Source organism: Polypterus senegalus, chromosome 7 (genome assembly GCF_016835505.1).
Source record: "Polypterus senegalus isolate Bchr_013 chromosome 7, ASM1683550v1, whole genome shotgun sequence".
Lineage (NCBI taxonomy): Eukaryota > Metazoa > Chordata > Cladistia > Polypteriformes > Polypteridae > Polypterus > Polypterus senegalus.
In genome coordinates this window covers 67740069-67754559 of record NC_053160.1, presented here as the reverse complement: position 1 = coordinate 67754559, position 14491 = coordinate 67740069, and the positions used below count along the sequence as shown (strand labels likewise).

At 36.7% G+C, this 14491-nt stretch overlaps 1 protein-coding gene across 1 annotated transcript in view; it reads left to right on the top strand.

Annotated features, from left to right (window-relative positions):
- The first annotated feature begins 285 nt into the window (after positions 1–285).
- The window catches only part of ubxn8 (UBX domain protein 8), a 43968-nt gene continuing 29762 nt past the window's right edge, over positions 286–14491 (top strand). Inside the window, exons 1-4 of the mRNA XM_039758785.1 lie at positions 286–396; positions 5828–5962; positions 12492–12562; positions 13269–13391. Coding sequence (XP_039614719.1) covers positions 312–396; positions 5828–5962; positions 12492–12562; positions 13269–13391 — 414 coding nt within the window. The 5' untranslated portion in view covers positions 286–311. The remainder of the gene's footprint in view (positions 397–5827; positions 5963–12491; positions 12563–13268; positions 13392–14491) is intronic.

Sequence of the window (14491 nt, the reverse complement as noted above, 5' to 3'; positions counted from 1 at the left end):
AGCGCCGGAAGTAACCTGGAAAGTGGCAAGCCTTGGCACCGCACCGCGGACTTGCCATTTAATTCTTCAGTAGAAAATAAAGTGTAGCTATCAAACGACTCTTGGCAGTACAGTAATTGGGCTCATCATCGACTCGCCTACTTTTACAAGACAACGCGTATTAAAGTATTGCGCTTTTAACTACGGTTGCCCTTAATGACATTCTAGCTGTCCTTGTCAAACGCATTTTTGTTGATTATATCCGGGTCTTGCATGTAAACTACATTTCCCAGAAAACTTTGCGGAAGCGCGGCGTCTCCTATTTTTAAAAGATGGTTTCCTCTAGGATTGTTTTGGCTTTCGCGTTTGTGTCGATATCTTTTATCGGTTTGACCACCTGGAAGAGCTCGAATATTGGTAAGAAAGCTGCTAACTGCGGGCTTATTTATTGTGACGGTCCTGGAGAGTTATGCGAAGAGGAACAGTTGGTTGCCGAAATGTCGATGACGTCAGACGCTCGCACTAATTCGGGTTTATAGTAAATGAAACAAACAGACCACCAGGAAGTGTGCAAAAATTAGCCCATAACTTTTTTACCACATATATTTTTGATATTTGGTTTGTATTTAACTTTGTGACTCGATGCAATGAAACGAGTAGAAATACTTCTTGCAGTATTATTACAAAACATTATTACTGTTTTGTTGAAAAAGACCGGGAGGTATTCCACGAACCGTGCTTATGAAGTCGAGACTTGGCTCAATAAACCTCACTTGAATAAGCCCCCTTTGCCAGACGGGGCACAAGGGTTTCTCGTTATAGACTCGAGGCGTGAGATTTAAACAGCCCTGACAGCCGATCGTCGATAACATCAATCGGGGCTCCAAAAAGCACAGAGGATCGTGCAACATCGGCAGAATGAGTACTTGTGACTTTGTCTATGTTGTAATATAGATAGATAGATAGATAGATACTTTATTAATCCCAAGAGGAAATTCACAAATGGAACAAGTTTGAAAAGTTAACAGTTTTATTGTCGCACAATAAAAGAACAGGTAACAGGAACGGTGTCATTGTTTTCAGCAGGTGATCGAGAAGAATTTAGTGAATCAATAAAAAGAACAGGCTGCGAAGCAATCTATAGCCGACTATTGCCTAAGTGCATTACAGTTCTGAGTGTGTGCATTGCGTAGTTAAACATTAATGACATTATTCACATAAAAATGTAAACATATTAGTTTGTTAACGTCATACTTGAAACGCTTAAAACGAATTAATTTGCAATATGAAGCGTATTTGGCAGCAGTTAAACATACTTAAGAAATCTTAGAATATACTGTATATGCAAACATTATATTGCGCATTAAGCCTTCCAGGGGTGCGATGTCCCAGTGTCACTCCTGCTGATTAGTTTTACCTTCATCCGAATGTCAGATTGCACAACACGACTTGGACAAGGAATGCATTGGTATTGTGAAGGATTTGTATTTTATACATTAAGTCTCTAATTTGCTGTCATTCGCACATAACTGCTGCCGGCTGCGGTTATGACATTTGGGAAGCTTACATAACATTATCTCATTGAACTTTGAACAAATGCATCTTACATATATATCAATCAATCAATCAACATTTATTTATATAGCACATTTTCATACAAAAAATGTAGCTCAAAGTGCTTTACAAAATGAATAGAAGAATAGAAGACAATAAAAAATAAACATAAGTCAACATTAATTAACATAGAATAAGTAAGGTCCGATGGCCAGGGTGGACAGAAAAAACAAAAAAAAACTCCAAATGCTGGAGAAAAAAATAAAATCTGTAGGGGTTCCAGACCACGAGACCGCCCAGTCCCCTCTGGGCAATCTACCTAACATAAATGAAATAATCCTCTTTGTATTTAGGGTTTTCATGGAAGGACCTGATGATGATGGTCACGTAGACTTCTGGCTTTCAGTCCATCAATGTTGGTGCATCATGATGCTTTGAGTAGGTGGTGGTGGCGCAGGCCGCCACCACAAAAACGGAAAAAGAAACAGAAGAGAGTTGGGGTCAGTACGGATTTTAGAGCCACTATGAATAGTTATTATGAAGAATTGAACATACAGAGTATCAGGATTAAGTTAAAATAAAGTTAAATTGATGCAAACGGTGTGCACACTGCTCACTAACTTGCTGCAGCGAGTTGACTTCGCAATATATGTATTTTAGATAACTGCAAATAAGGTTTTTTTTTTTTTTGCAGGTTTGTAGTCGTCAGGAAATACCAGGGGTCTCTGCTATCCTTTAACTATTTTTTTTACAGGCAGTCATTCATCGGATTTTCAAGAAATAGACGTGATATGAATGATCCCATAAGGCTGTTAAAAATAAAATGACTTTTTAGGAATTGAATGTAATGACACATATCTAAACTGAACTACTTAAAAAAATCAGGATAGCCCAAAACAGTGATTAGATAGAAACACAGTTTAAGTACTATTTTATGCATTTTACACAAATCAATTTGTTTTTAACTGATTACAAATCTTTTCAAAGGCTCATCTTTGTACAGTTAAAACACAACCTTTCTGCATCTAACTTTAAAGGATCATCCTTAATGTAAAAACCTCTACTAAAGCATGTTCTCACCGCATAAGAACAAAAATGTTTGAATTGTATTGAATTTCTTAAAAAATATTGCCTGGTTGCTGATAGTAGCATCATACATTCACCTGCTTTTTGCCAGATCTGGGCAAAGTCAATCCTGGAGGGCCATAGTGGCCTCAGGTTTTTGTTGCAACATGATTGCTTAATTAGATGCCAATCCTCCAATAACAAACTTTATTTAAAAACAGTTTTATGGGTTGTTAGTGTTTTTAGTTTGTCATTCTTATATCATAGAATTTTTACTTTCCAAGGATGTCATTAAAATGAGATGAAGCCTGAAGAGGATGAGTAATTCTCAGTCCTTCACTTTTTTTTATTCGTGTAGTTATGTTTATACATGTGACAATACATTTGAACTTTGAACGCTGATTATGTAGTAAGACTGTATAAATGTACATGTAAAAAATATTTTATAGCTTTGTAATGTAGTAGCGAGCCCACACCCAGAGTACTATATGCAGTTTTCATCTCTGGGCTACAAAAAGATACAGCAGTGCTAGCAAACGTCCAGAGAGGAGTGACAAGGCAGATTCCAGGACTGCAGGAGATGAGATATGAGGAAAGATTAAAGGAGATGAAAAAATACAGTTTAGGCAATGGAGATTAAGAAGTGTTAGGATTGAAGTGTTTCAAATTATAAAAAGGAATTAGTACAGTGGATTGAGACTTATACTTTAAAAAGTCTTAATAATGAACATGGGAGCAGAGTTGGAAACTTGCTATGGGTAAATTTCATACAAATATTAGTAAATTTTTCTTCATGAGAAAGTTTTTTTCCCCACAAATAACTATAGACATATGGAATTTAGTTACCAGGTAGAGTGGTAGACAGTAGAACTTTTGGAACCGTTAAAGTTTGACTTGATGTTACTTTGGAGGAATTAAGTAGATATAGTTGGACTTGCAAGCTTTGTTGGATTGAATGGCTTGCTCTCATCAACATTTTTCTAATGTGCTACAATTTATATGTTATGTTTATCTTATTTATTTATTCTGACAATCTAATATACCCATTTCTATGTGCTGTTTTTCTGGAAACTATTGGTTATTTACTTAAAATAATGTAAAAGGCAGTAATCGATCTGTGTTATTAATGGAAATATAGAATAAAGTTTTGCAATACGTAGAGTGCATTTCTACAAGCATACTTTAAATATAGAAACATCTTTAATCATTCATTTAATAAGCAATATGCAATTACGATTTTGACATTTTAACAACCTTCTGTTTCTGTATTACTAGTGCCTTACTGCTAAACTTGTGATAAAAGTAATATCTTCACTTAGGACCAAAAATATGTGTGTGTGTGTATTTACTGTATGTGTGTGTGTGTGTGTATGTATATATATATTTATATATATTTATATATATATATATATATATATATATATATATATATATATATATATATATATATATATATATATATAAATACTGCGGTGGCTGGCGCCCTGCCCGGGGTTTGTTTTCTGAATTGCACCCTGTGTTGGTTGGGATTGGCTCCAGCAGACCCCCCTGACCCTGTAGTTAGGATATAACGGGTTGGATGATGGATGGATGGATGGATATATATAATATATGATACAGTCATATGAAAAAGCTTGGGAACCCCTCTCAGCCTACATAATAATTTACTTTCAACAAAAAGATAATGGTGGTATTTCTTTCATTCACATCTGAGTACTGGGGTGTTTTCCAAATAAAGATTTTTAGTGAAGTAGTATTTAGTTGTATGAAATTAAATCAAATGTGAAAACCTGGCTGTGCAAAAATTTGGGTCCCCTTGTAATTTTGCTGATTTGAATTAATGTAACTGCTCAATACAAAAGCTACCTCAGAGGTGTAAACTGTTAGTTTCAACTGTAAGGAATGTAATCAGGAAATGGAAGGCCACAGGCACAGTTGCTGTTAAACCCAGGTCTGGCAGGCCAAGAAAAATACAGGAGCGGCATATGCGCAGGATTGTGAGAATGGTTACAGACAACCCACAGATCACCGCCAAAGACCTGCAAGAACATCTTGCTGCAGATGGTGTATCTGTACATTGTTCTACAATTCAGCGCAATTTGCACAAAGAACATCTGTATGGCAGGGTGATGAGAAAGAAGCCCATTGTGCACTCACACCACAAACAGAGTCGCTTGTTGTATGCAAACGCTCATTTAGACAAGCCAGATTCATTTTGGAACACAGTGCTTTGGACTGATGAGACAAAAAGTGCTTTGCATGGCAGAAGAAGAACACTACATTCCAAGAAAAACACCTGCTACCTACTGTCAAATTTGGTGGAGGTTCCATCATACCGTGGGGCTAGTTCAGGGACTGGGGCAATTGTTAAAGTCGAGGATCAGATGAATTTAACCCAGTATCAACAAATTCTTCAGGATAATGTTCAAGCATGAGTCACAAAGTTGAAGTTACGCAGGGGTTGGATATTCCAACAAGACAATGACCCAAAACACAGTTCGAAATCTACAAAGGCATTCATGCAGAGGGAGAAGTACAGTGTTCTGGAATGGCCATCACAGTCCCTTGACTTGAATATCATCGAAAATCTATGGGATGATTTGAAGCAGACTATCCATGCTCGGCAGCCATCAAATTTAACTGAACTGGAGAGATTTTATATGGAAGAATGGTCAAAAATACCTCCATCCAGAATCCAGACACTCATCAAAGGCTATAGGAGGCGTCTAGAGGCTGTTATATTTGCAAACGGAGGCCCAACTATGTATTGATGTAATATCTCTGTTGGGGTGCCCAAATTTATGCACCTGTCTAATTTTGTTATGATGCATATTGCTTATTTTCTGTTAATCCAATAAACTTAATGTCACTGCTGAAATACTACTGCTGAAACTACTGTTTCCATAAGGAATGTCAAATATTAAAAGGAAGTTGCTACTTTGAAAGCTCAGCTAATGATAAACAAAAATCCAAAGAATTAAGAAACTAAAGAATTAAATGAACTTATTCATATGACTGTAGTTAGAGAGATATAGATAGATAGGATAGATATATATATATATATATAGATAATATGTGAGATATAAAATGTGGTAATTGTATGCATTATGGTCACAGTACTTTTTACATGAAAGTATAATTATATGAAAACATGGAACACATTATTTATAAACTTAATACTGTAATCTTCTGGGCAGAGAATTCATCAAATATTTGTTGTCTTCTCCAGGTATCCGAGGGCTGTTATTACTCTTTGGACGGTTCCTTCTTTTTCTTGGTTTTGTCACCTGGCTTGTTTCCACTGTTATCCCTCGGATCAAGTCTGTAGTATGGACTCCTCCGAAACACTTCCCTGAAGACATTGGTATGCATTTCTGACAGAGTACACATTCTTTCGTGATGTTGATTCTAAAAAGCACTTTTCTTTTATATATTAACATGATATGAAGTTTAAATATATTCTGCTGAAAATGTGTTTAGCTAAGAATTGTACCTAAGCAGCACATCTTTCAATATGGAAGAACATGTAAACAAGTACTATCCAAGGTTGGGATTTGAACTATGAGGCAGCAGTATTATCCACTTCATTCATGTGTAACTCCATTTAAATTATACAGGGTGGTCCAGATCTAATTATGCAGATTCAGATCATCTGGATGACTTTGGTTTATGTGGGGACGATTCCAGTTCGACGCAAAGACGATTCTTCATGTCGTCAGTTCACACACTTCTCAGTGGTCCAGGATTTTTCGGGTGATTTTCTATGTAATAAATTTAATAAGTTATAGTGCAATGAACATTGTATAATTAGATCGGGACCAACTTATAGTACACTAGGGGGCTTTGCTTGCCAGCACAACGCGCCAGCAACTTTGCATCTCTTCCGTTCGTGTATGTGGATTTAACTTTCGCCAAACAACAGAACTTTTAATTCTCGCGGATAGGCCTCTTCATTGGGCAGAAACACTATTTTTCCCTGATGGCAATACGAATTAGACGATCTACAAGTCTCAGACTTAAAGTTTAAAGCCAAACAATATCTACATACTTCTGTCATATCACCTATGTCCATATATTCAATCTCTTTTCGCTTTTACCTTTTTGTCAATATCACATTGAATTTTGATTCTGTGTTTGGAATTACATCGTGACAAAGCAACATATAACTGCCCGTGAGTGAATCTCGTTTCCTTCTCTCTACATGAACTGTGTCTGACAATAGCATTCACAGAAATGAGAAATGATTGAACTGTGTGCGTGTTTGTAAATGTTTTAGATGTGGGCAGGACTTTTCAAAATCTCTTTGCATAAAGTCTTGTCTTGTGGGGCATGAAATTTTCTCTCACGGGATTTCACTTTCACCAAACAACAAATTTTTTAATTCTCACGGATACACGTCTTCATTGGTAAGAAACACTACTTTTCCTTGATGGCAACACGAATTAGACGATCTACAAGTCTCCGACTTAAAGCTTAAATCCGAACAATATATTTGTTCTCTTTTCGCTGTTCTGTTATTTCACCAAGTAATAATTTCTGTTTGTTTGCGCTAATGCGACCTTTACTGTCAGTTTTTTGAGACTTACGAAATGTAATACTTTAATCTATACTAATAAAAGGCAAAGTCCTCACTCACTCACTCACTCATCACTAATTCTCCAACTTCCTGTGTAGGTAGAAGGCTGAAATTTGGCAGGCTCATTCCTTACAGCTTACTTACAAAAGTTGGGCAGGCTTTATTTCGAAACTTTACGCGTAATGGTCATAACTGGAACCTATTTTTCTCCATATACTGTAATGGACTTTAGCTTGATGGCCATGGGGGGCGGAGCTGCGTGTGACATCATCACGCCTCCCACGTAATCACGTGAACTGACTGTGACCGCAGTACATAGAAAAGAAGGAAGAGCTCCCAAAGAGCGCTGAAGAAAAACGCTGAATACTTTATTCACGAGATACAAGTTTAATGAGAAGACACGAGTTATAAACGAGACTTTGGATCACTTTGTAACGGAGTTAAAATTGCTGTAGCGAGAAACTTTTAAGTGCCGGGTCTTAGCTGTTCAAAAAACGCATTACACAATTGACAAAGTAGGAAAAGAATATGCTCCGAGCTGAGCTCCACAGTTAACGCGGTCTTGCAGAAGCAACTTCGTCACGCTGCCACCAAATACTCACAGAAAAATTCACAAGTTAATACACACGCTGTCTCTAGAGTTTCTCCACACTCAATGTATTCCTCACATCCCCATTACATCCTCTGATCTCCCATTTCAATTCAGATGCATCCAATTTCCAGTAAGGCTCTGCTTCGCGATAAGAAGTAATAAGTCTCAGGGACAGATCCTACAAAAAGGTTACCATTGATTTCAGGCAAGGTTGCTTTTCTCCTGGACAACTGTACGTTGCATTCTCAAGAGTGAACTCGCGCAGCTTCGTCATATTACAACCAGAGTGCTGAACTGACAACGTGATATATAAAGAGAACTATAATAATCGTAATAAACGAACAATAAAACAGCAGAGAACCCATGGATTAAATAAAAAGGCTGCTTCCTTGGCAAAGCAAGGAAAAAGGATGGCTTTATATGTCATTCGTTTATAAAACAGCGGAGAAGCTGTGTAAAGGCTGCTTCACAAAAAACAGCTGAGCGCCGTATATGAGCAGGCAGTCAGCTAAAGAAGGGAATCAATCAATATCTATAATTGAAATAAACGAACAAAAAATAGCGTAAAAGCCGTGGATTACATAAAGAAAATGGGTACCTGAACAGTAAAGTAAGTCTCGAATAGCTACACAATAACTATAACAATCGTAATAAACGAACAATAAAACAGTACAGAACCGCGAAGCAAGGAGAAACGACGGCCTTATATGGCGTTCGTTTATAAAGCAGCGGAGAAGCTGTGTGAATGCAGCTACACAAAAAAACAGCAGAGCGCCACACTCTGAATGTATTCCTCGCATCACCGTTATACCCTCTGATCTCCCATTTCAATTCAAATGCCTCAAATTTCCAGTAAGGCTCTGCTTCGCGATGACAATTAATAAGTCTCAGGGACAGACCCTACAAAAGTTTGCCATTGATTTGAGGCAACATTGGTTTTCTCCTGGACAAAACTATACGTTGCATTCTCAAAAGTAATCTCCACACATTGAGGAGAGGCAAGACACATGACAGCCCGCATGGAGTTTGCTAAAAGACACCTGAAGGACTCTGAGATGGTGAGAAATAAGATTCTCTGGTCTGATGAGACCAAGATAGAACTTTTTGGCCTTAATTCTAAGCGGTATGTGTGGAGACAACCAGGCACTGCTCATCACTTGTTCAATACAGTCCCCACAGTGAAGCATGGCGGTGGCAGCATCATGCTGTGGGGGTGTTTTTCAGCTGCAGGGACAGGACGACTGGTTGCAGTCGAGGGAAAAATGAATGACCAAGTACAGGGATATCCTGGACGAAAACCTTCTCCAGAGTGCTAAGGACCTCAGACTGGGCCGAAGGTTTACCTTCCAACAAGACAATGACCCTATGCACACAGCTAAAATAACGAAGGAGTGGCTTCACAACACCTCTGTGACTGTTCTTGAATGGCCCAGCCAGAGCCCTGACTTAAACCCAATTGAGCATCTCTGGAGAGACCTAAAAATGGCTGTCCACCAACGTTTACAATCCAACCTGACAGAACCGGAGAGGATCTGCAAGGAGGAATGGCAGAGGATCCCCAAATCCAGGTGTGAAAAACTTGTTGCATCTTTCCCAAGAAGACTCATGGCTGTATTAGCTCAAAAGGGTGCTTCTACTAAATACTGAGCAAAGGGTCTGAATACTTAGGACCATGTGATATTTCAGTTTTGCTTTTTTAATAAATCTGCAACAATTTCAAAAATTATTTTTTTTGTCTGTCAATATGGGGTCTTTTGCCTGGTATTCATGGTATATTCATCTCCATGTCCTTTCTTTTCCAAGCCCTCAGGTCACTTACGTTTGATTCAGAGTGTCCATAATAGTTGTGATGCTTGTTATTTGGAATTATTTTTATTGTAATTCATTCATTTTATTTATTTTTGATTTTAGTGCAATGAAATTTAGAATTTTTATCTGACCTTTCATTTTGTGTTGTTTTAAACAAAGATGCTGTTGTTTTCTTTATTATTGCCATGTAGATTGCTAGTGACCCTATTGCAAGTAAAAAACATGGATATTTTTGGGATATTTAAAAAACTCCTTACTTGCTTACTCTTTATTTTCAATCCTGATTTTTGGCCCTGACTCTTCTTGGCCTTTTAAGAACAATCTATATATTTTTTTCTTTCTGGGCACAATAGAAAAGAGCAACATTAACACTGTTTGCACAATGTCCTGTTGCCATACTTGTAATTTGAAATAGGAATAACTTAATTGCCTTCTTTTCATAAATCAAGGACAATTCACTCCTGACTGGTTACTGCCTTTTATCGATCAACAATAGTGTTATCATCTAGAGGAATATATTTTCCTTGAATGCAGAATATTATTTATTCCTGAAAGCTGTCATCTGTTGTATTCTGGTCTTTAGTACAGCATGCAGGATAACTTCCCTGATTTATAGTGTGTTTTGAGTTCCCTCACTGATACTTTGTATTCTTAAAATAATTCAGTTTGGAGGTTGCCTAAAGTAAATTCAGTAAGACAAATAGATAGATAGATACTTTATTAATCCCAAGGGGAAATTCACATACTACGGCAGCAGCATACATAATGAACAATATTAAATTAAAGAGTGATAAAAATGCAGGTATAACAGACAATAACTTTGTATAATGTTAACATTTACCGCCCCGGGTGGAATTGAAGAGTTGCATAGTGTGGGGGAGGAACGATCTCCTCAGTCTGTCAGTGGAGCAGGACAGTGACAGCAGCCTTTCGCGGAAGCTGCTCTTCTGTCTGGAGATGATCCTGTTATTAGTATTATTAAAGGGATATAAATTGAACTGCTATGCCTTGTTATACTGAAGAAGAAGATGAAGGCCTGCTTACAGGGAAACATGACAAAAATTAAGCTTTACCTGAAATACATGACAGTTGACAGATTTAGTCTAATAATAATATTGATCATTAAAAAACGTCCCCAATTTAACTTAATCTCTTCATTAGGTACTATTTAGTAATACTGTTTACATACGCTTTATCACTTCATGTGTCATACTTGAAGGAATGACCTATTGGGCTTCTACAACTATTTTCATTTTTTTTTGTCTGTAGTGATCAAGGTAATATTTGAAGATATGTGAGCAACACATGTGCCAGATTGACTGAACTATAATATATAAACCAGTATCAGCTGTGAGAATGACTAATGAGGCTGTGACTGCATGTCACCAATATCCAGCCTCACTCCATTCCATGGGCTGCAGTGAGGTGAATGACTGTGACGATTTGCTAGTAATAGATCTAGCAGCACTTGTTGGAAAGCTTTCTAGTATCTGTGTTCATTACTGCACAAATTCAACATCATTATGGTTCTTAAAATTAAAATGGTATTACATAACTTTCTTCATATACACATGTTTTTGTAAAGTTGCTGTTTATAATTTGTATGAACCCTGTACCTGACTTCAGTATGGCACTCCTAATTGATGGCACTGATATTGCCTATCATTCAAGCACCACAGGAACAATAATTGGGGTGGGCACATGGGATATAACGAGCTCTTGATTTAAGGGTGCATTGGAGTTTAAAAATTCTTTATTTAGGAAAGTTGTCTGTTAGGTTATTCTTTACACAAGAAGTGTTGCAGGCCCCTGTATCTCGTTGTTATCCTGCCCACTTGGTGCTATGTAGGGAGTCCCAGAAGTTAGATGCAGCACTTAATTATTAGGAACAATAACAATATTTATTTTTATAGCATTTTTTCATACTTGGTGATATAGCTCAGATGCCTTTACAAGATGTGAAAGAAATTGTAACTAGAAAATTAAAACAAATTAAAGTATGTAAGTAATAAATAAGTAACAAAAGCTGGTGCACCTGATTTCATTCACGCATCACAGGTGGATGCACAGTGCCTTGATCAGGTGATGGTGGCGCAAAACACCACCATTGAAGAATCTGAAAAGAAAGTAGAGATGCAAATCTCTGAAGAATAAGACCATTCTGTGCAATAATAAAGGAAATAGCATGGAAATATGCACAAGGACACCAGAAACTGACAAGAATCATTTACTGCTCTAATACGTTCTACACTGAATGGTTGAAAGGGAACCATGGGTAGAGGTTAAATGGCTGAATTTAAAGATTTGAGAAGGTGATGGTGGGGAAATAAGGGTAGCCATGAGGTTTCTGAAATGCATATTTGTAAAGGCTTGGGATGTGTGAGGGAACAAGGTGCATAGTAAAGAAACAGTCTAACAGCCCTCTTAATCAATTTAAAGATCATGTACCTCTTTAAGAGACCACTCAACAGTCCTAAGAATTTGATTGAGGTTTGTCTACTGTATCCAAGTCTGTGTTACATTTGATACAGAGTGTGTGGTTTCTTTAACTAATGAAGGAACCCAAGAAGGACTGCACCTGCATGCTTAAAAATAGATATAATTAATTTAATAATGAATGGTAAACTTAGGAGCACAACATTAAGTCTGTTGAATCCCACAAGTAAGACCTGTGTGCTGTCCTGTACACACATTAGTTTTATTGTGCAGTGTGCTGTGTATTATTCTACACTTTGCAGTGCTATTTAGCAGAAAGCACCTGAGTTGGTTACTGAGTTTTTAGATGCATGCATTTTTTAACTCCTGGTACATATCTGTGTTTTTGTAAAATAAATTAAAGCATAAATATAACATTTTACAAGTGATTTAATAGGAGTTGAAATGTTTCCCTGCTGTAAAGCTGTTTTCCTAATTAAGTCCCAGATGCAGAGGTGGAAAGGAAACTGCAGCTAGCAAGGAAGGAGAAGCAGGAGGAATACAGAACAAGAGTAAGGAAAGCAATAGATGAGTAAATTGGGTTTGTTTTAATATTCATAAAAAGATTGTTATTTGCTTCAACATTATTGGGTCATTTTATAAGAGTTACTGCAGAAAACATACTATAGGTAATATATCACATTATCTATTTTTTCATAATTATGTGATGTCTCTTTAAGACAAATACTGTACAATCTTGGAATGATACATATTTTCAGACACACATTGTATGCTTATATTAATAAGACAGTGTAATAAGAATAAGAAGTGTAAAGTGGCTTGTAATAATGTCATGTTTTAAAGCCATTACAGGAAGTGAAGCTTCTTTGGTTAGATTAATTAGATTATTTATTTATAAAGACAGAGGTTGTGTCAAAGTGCTGTATAAAGAATCATTAAAGTAAACACAATGCAATCAATCATGCAGAAGCAGATTAATAAGACAGCCAAATATAACATTTAATTAATGGTGCACTGCTGATTTTGTTGTGTTTATGTGGCTAACTTTTTCTTACAATGCTTTATAATTATTGAAAACCTAGTATGTATTTTAAAGACTTGTTCTTTTTGTTTTCTGTTGTTCATATTTCACAAGAGCAAAAACAGTCAAAACTACATTAATACCTGTTATACAAAAAACACTTTTCTTCCTTCACTTCTTGCTTTTACCAGGTTTGGATATAAGTGTGAGTAAGCAGTTGTGCATATTTCCTTTAGGTAGTAGCATACCAGGAAAATGTCCTTCATCCACGAGAAGAAATCAAACTTAGAAAAAAGGAAGAGAAGTTCTATCAGATGACTGGGGAAAAATGGAAATTAAGTCATGGTTATGTACTTGGGGTGAGATGAAACATATTTATGTTTATGTTTAAATTAATTAGCTTTCAATGTGAATGCAGGTTGTTGTTTTTAAAACATTAAATCAATACAGCCATTAATATAACATACATTAGATAAAGTTTTTTGTGCCTGTGTGTTAGATGTATGTAAAGGTAATACTAAACATACATCAATAATTAAATACAATTTAACAAGATAATAGAAATAACAAATGAACAGTCATTGTTTTCTGTAAAACTCAGAAGTAGTTTGTGTCATTTTTGGTGGACCATTGTTGAAGATTTTTGTTTGTTTTTTCTGAATGTGAGCAAACTCCTCTAATAAAATAGGTCTCTTGCTTACTTGTATGCACAGAGAATTATTAAAATTTAATGTGGAACATCCTTCATATTTACATGCTGCATTCACATTAATACATTAAAAATACATGGTTTATGTTTATATTCAAATTCAACCAAATTTTATTATAATTGCAAAATTTTGAAATGCAAGATTAGTTTGATTTAGTAATGTGAACAAGTATTACTTTTTGGAGATGACAGATACAGGAATTCTTAAGTACAGTATTTATGTTTTATATTATGCGAGAAACAATTGTAATGGGATTGAAATTTTGATTTAAACATTTCAAGAGATTCAAATGTTTTAAGTGTCATTGATAAGGTTGGACTTTTTCCTTCACTGTGACTATCTGTGAGTCTGTGCTATCCAAAACATTTGAACAAATAATAGTGATAGTAATTACATTTTGTACTCTTACTAAAATCCTAATATGTCAGAAGTCTATTGATTCTGAACAATATGTGTTTAGAAAGGGCGGTACGGTGGCGCAGTGGTAGCGCTGCTGCCTCGCAGTTAGGAGACATGGGTTCACTTCCCGGGTCCTCCCTGCGTGGAGTTTGCATGTTCTCCCCGTGTCAGAGTTTCCTCCGGGCTCTCCGGATTCCTCCCACAGTCTAAAGACATGCAGGTTAGGTGGATTGGCGATTGTAAATTGGCCCTAGTGTGTGCTTGGTGTGTTTGTGTGTGTCCTGTGGTGGATTGGTTCCTGCCTTGTGCCCTGTGTTGGCTGGGATTGGCTCCAGCAGACCCCGTGACCC